Source organism: Electrophorus electricus, chromosome 8 (genome assembly GCF_013358815.1).
Source record: "Electrophorus electricus isolate fEleEle1 chromosome 8, fEleEle1.pri, whole genome shotgun sequence".
Classification (NCBI taxonomy): Eukaryota; Metazoa; Chordata; class Actinopteri; order Gymnotiformes; family Gymnotidae; genus Electrophorus; species Electrophorus electricus.
The window spans coordinates 23,736,110-23,741,156 of NC_049542.1; the positions used below are offsets into that span (position 1 = coordinate 23,736,110).

The 5,047-nt window shown below is 41.5% G+C and overlaps 1 protein-coding gene across 1 annotated transcript; it reads left to right on the forward strand.

The window, feature by feature from the left end:
* Positions 1-1,501: 1,501 nt before the first annotated feature.
* On the forward strand, positions 1,502-4,331 carry irx1b (iroquois homeobox 1b). The gene is made up of 4 exons (XM_027019994.2): positions 1,502-1,876; positions 2,632-3,616; positions 3,738-3,810; positions 4,028-4,331. The coding sequence occupies exons 1-4, from the start codon at positions 1,631-1,633 to the stop codon at positions 4,071-4,073; spliced, it is 1,350 nt and encodes a 449-aa protein (XP_026875795.2). The 5' UTR covers positions 1,502-1,630; the 3' UTR covers positions 4,074-4,331.
* Positions 4,332-5,047: the final 716 nt, after the last annotated feature.

A 5,047-nucleotide genomic window follows, 5' to 3' on the forward strand; every position in this document is an offset into this window, starting at 1 on the left:
AAGTGTTTCGTGTGTCGTGTAGACTTCGATGCTGAAGGAAGTATCGTTTCCAATGTAAACTATGCCCATTAAGCAGAGGTAACACCCCCCCCCCCCCCCAAAAAAAAAAAAAAAAATCTTACTCATTCACACACACAAACACACACCACACAACACACCCCGTGTTGTGCGCCCCGTGCGAACATCACTAACTAATGCACCCAGTTGCGAAGTTCGGTGATTTAAAAGTTTCTTAATGCAGAATGGACAGCTAAGTGTTGTAATTGAATCATTAAACCACGTTCTCCGCTTCGCGGGACATAAAGAACATTACCAAACCCGCCAAGCTCATTTGCTCCAGCGGGAATTTACGACTTTTTCGGATAAATAATTACAAAGCTTACATCTGATACTATGGATCACCCTGGAGGTGGATTAGCGCGGACAGGGCTGTTAGCCCTCATTACCAGTAGTGGATGAGAAAATATACTGGGCAGGGTAGATAGGCTGTGATTTTAATTGCAGGCTCCTCTGGTTGGCTTCTTATCACAACCTCTCAGAGGGATCAAATGGCTTCGGTGAATGGAGCATTTCATTAACCTGTCACCTTATCACAGAGCAACCTGTGTGATGCTAATGTGCGAATTACCATAAACGGGATCGTTTGTTTCCAAGTTGGATGTTACCAAGACTCTCTGTGACACTGTAAGACACCCATTTGCGCACGGGAGCTGCGCGAAGGAGGTTATAAGGGAGTAAAATGGTCATTTGATCGACTGCTGATATAGTCGTTACTGACATTATTTTACTTTATGTAAGAGTATCATCTTAAAAACTTTTCCATGTTCCATCTTAAAATGTCCGTTGAAATGTGTGCGCAGGTTATTAAATGAGATCATAAAAATTCTGACACACTGACAGAGAGCAACTTATGTGATTATAACGTGTTCCATTTTAATGACAAAAACAAAATGTTAATAAATTGCGTGAACTTATAAGGCTATGTGGTTTCACGACATAGCTAAAACACATGACGGTTTTTACTGATGCTTGATGGTATGTGACTATGCGCTACTATAAAATCACCAGTGGTTTGAACCAATAAATAACTAAATTTAGTCGCCAACTTGCTTTTCCATTTCAGATACTGAGCTGCAATTAAAATTAAACATAACACAGTATTTTTTTATAAGCCTGCATTTTTTAGGGAAAGTTTCTATTTTAAAAAATGTAACAAAATACTTTATCCTAAATTAGAATTTCTCCAATATGAAATACGAATGGTTTTACCTGTAAAATATTTACTAGCTCTTCGGTACCCACAGTTTTCCCTTTGATTTTCTCTCTTTCTCTTGCACACACACACACACACACACACGCACGCACGCACGCACGCACGCACACGCGCGCGCGCACTAACCAATGCACTAATCGCATGCCCCCAGTATAGGAGGGGCCTCGAGCTTAAGTAGCATGCCAATCAAACCGTCAACTTCAAATTGTGAGAGGTCCAGAGGGTAGACGCATCACCAGACGCCCGTGCAGGACGCGTTCCCACACTAACCGAGATTTGCCGTGATTTGTACAATCGTTGTCACTACTGGAATCCGTTTCTTCCGCAAGTTTTGTCTGAGCTCCCCGGGAATTGGACATGTCTTTCCCTCAGCTGGGCTACCCTCAGTTCCTCGGTGCGTCCCCAGAGGTATACGGAGTCGAGAGAGCGAGCGTCATGCCTACTTCACCAAGGGAAGGAAGCTCCGACAGCAGCACAAATCCGCCAACGTCTGTGGCAGCTATTACGCCAATACTGGGCATGTATGCGAACCCGTGGAACGCGCAAAGCTACAGCGCCTTCTTACCGTACAACAGCACTGAACTGGCCCTGCTGTCCCAGATGGTAAGATCCAGTGACTAATTATTCAGTGTTACTTACCCACCGAGGGAAACACGAGGCAAACACTTGTTTGGTTGTTTTATCTGACCAGCAAATTGCTAATCGCTTATGTTAATAAACATACTTTTATGACCTTAAAACTAGGCTTATCATACGTTTAAATTTATAACACTTTCAAACTTCGAAATCATACTTTCATGCTTAAGTTGAAATTTCTAGTTAAAATGCCGTATGTCACACAAGCGCGACTGCTAAGTTAAATTAGAATTGAAGACTGTTTAGTTTTGCGTGACGTTGTAGGCTTGAATACTTTGGTTAGTTGTTTTAGCCATTTCTCTTAAAATTGCAAAATCAACTGACCATAATTTTATTATTAAAGTGCACCTTTAGCAGTCAATACAACATTTTTGCACAACGCAAAGGTTACTTTTTAAATAAGTATAAAATACATAATTTCTAATTTAGTAGGCTAGCTCTTTCGGTGTTGCCTGCATTGACACATTTGAAACACTACACGAATGGGTTTATCCTTAGGGTTAAGAAATGAAAAAAAATATGTTTTTTCTTGCTTAATAAATGAGTTTTGCATCGAGTTTCCTCTTGACGAGTTACTTCTAATAGTTCCTCTGTTCTCAGTTTCATACAGTTTCATTCATTTCATTCATCTGTTTCAGTCCTATTGTTATAACTTGTGTATCTGTGTTTTAGACGGATCCAATGGATGTGTTTTTAAATCATCTGCATTTTTCTCTCTCAAGGGCTCACAATACGAGCTAAAGGATAACCCTGGGGCTCACACACCAGGATTCACGGTCCATACCGCTCCTGGCTTCTATCCGTATCAGTACGGAGATCCCGCGCGGGCCAAAAGCGCGACTAGAGAGACCACGAGCACACTTAAAGCGTGGCTGCAGGAACACAAGAAGAACCCTTACCCTACCAAAGGCGAAAAGATCATGCTGGCCATTATAACCAAAATGACCCTGACACAGGTGTCCACCTGGTTCGCCAATGCTCGCCGGAGACTCAAAAAGGAGAACAAGGTGACCTGGGGGCGCAGTGCCGAGGACAGAGACGGGAGGATATTCGACAGCGACAACGAGGAGGACGTGGATAAGAACGAGGACGAGGAGGAAATCGATTTAGAAACAATTGATATTGACCAGATAGACGAAAGTGGCGCTGAGCTAAATAAGGAGATGAATGGGGCTAAGGTGGACGAGCAAACCGACAGGGAAAACGCGGAAACTCCACGGACGTTATCCTCGCCTGCACTAACGAACACAACCAGTACGGTTTCGGTTAATAAAGACCACAGCGTTGGCAAAAGTGGCGGAGAGGGTTCACCCAGCGGGCCCGCGTGTCAAAGGCCTGTAAACAGTAAGCCAAAAATATGGTCATTAGCAGAAACAGCGACAAGTCCCGATAACACACAGAAGCTGAACATCCCCTCGACGCCTGCGGGCCTAAGGGCCTCTCCGTCCGCTCACCCGGCTTTTCTTTCGACAAATGGAATTTACACGTGCCAGATTGGGAAACTGAATAACTGGGCTAGCGCGGCTTTCCTTAGCGCGAACTCTCTGATGGGTGTACGGTCGCTATTGGGAGTAAGTCAAAGTAACCACTACTTAAACCACAACCCAGTGACAGGCCCCGAGAAGAAAACACCGACTGTCACTGGACAGCCGTGCGTAAATGCTGACAGCGAGAACTCCTCCGACAGCTTTAGTCCCCTACATAACGGTATGCATTACAAAATCAACGTAAAGGTTAAACTTCGACATGGCGCTTAGGATATGGCTATTTTAAACATTTTCAGACCCAATTGTACTGTAGATTCCATTATTTTCTATTGTTTTTCTAGATCAAGAAAATGTCAAGAGAAATGAATCTCCCACGCTTGCGCTGAGGCCGCCATTTCCAGTCATCCATGACAGGTAAATTACGTGCATATATTCTCACTATCATCACTTAGGCTGCTGAAATTACAACACATTAAACAAAATACATCAGATAAACTTTCGGATGGCAAAAAAACTCAACAAGAAGTGTTTATGGCACAAGGAAACCTGCAAACACCGTGTGGATGGCGCGCGCAGGTGCGAAGTGACCAGCCCACTTGTAATACTGTCCTTTTACCTTTAAATCGTACAGGTCTCACCACGAAACAGCTCAGCGGGCTTTGAAGACTATTTCCTGAAGATGGAAATCGTCAAGAATTTACCTAAATTATTAAATGAAACGAACGTGTATCAGATAAAAACCATCGAACACACCAAAAAGTATTTTATAGGCTATGTCTTAATAAATCCCAACGTTGTAACTACTTTTCATTTTACATTTATTCTAAATTCAGCATGTTTGTGTTTATCCTGTGACTCGTTTTCATCACTTTTACAAACTTAATCCGATTATTCGTCAAAGGCCAATTTGTGTAAATGATATATTTTTGTGTAATAAACCGAATATGATTAATAGCGGTTATGAACGCCTTTCTCTAGCTCTCATTTTCTATATTAAAACACATGTAAAATCCGATTAACCAATTTTGCTTCTGTGTCCTTTAAATAGGGAGCTTGCGTATATGACCTCTGTTGTGTCTGTTTTTCGCGAATGTTAACGCAAATGTGACAAGTAATCTAATGAAAAACTATTTAAAATATAGAGTAGGCTTTCTCCACTCGTATTTAACTACCTAAGAGAGAAAACGGTGAAAAGAACCGTTGTAATAGACCTCTAAGTAAGCAATAGTCTGGCAAACTGAATCTAACAGATGCCACAAAGGTTAGTAAATTCAATATAATACCGGCTTATTCGTGTATAATACTATCACAAATGGTTGCTGTTGTTGTTGTCGTTGTTTAAAAGCAAAGTAAGTAAGGTTTCAAAGGAGCAATGGAGTAAGGTTTCATACTAGTGACCAAAGTTTTCCTTTTTGAGCTGGAGTTTTCTAAATGAAGACTTACATCTGTCGAAACATGCAAAAGTGGAGACTGAGCGCAACAGTGGCGACATCTATGGGTTGACCTCAATTCTTTTTTTAATTATTGAAGGCGTTCTGGCTGTTTGGCGACTAGTAGATGTAACAAGCAGCACGTTATATGACAAAGAAATTAGATTTTTAACAACATATAGACTAAAAAAATATTGATTTTATTTTATCTTTTTTAATAA

Bases quoted from the DNA above. Each gene is read 5' to 3' on its own strand.
- irx1b (XM_027019994.2), top strand. From the start codon at position 1,631: ATGTCTTTCCCTCAGCTGGGCTACCCTCAGTTCCTCGGTGCGTCCCCA. The intron at 1,877-2,631 runs GTAAGATCCAGT...TTCTCTCTCAAG, and splicing joins TGGCCCTGCTGTCCCAGATG to GGCTCACAATACGAGCTAAA. The intron at 3,811-4,027 runs GTAAATTACGTG...TAAATCGTACAG, and splicing joins TTTCCAGTCATCCATGACAG to GTCTCACCACGAAACAGCTC.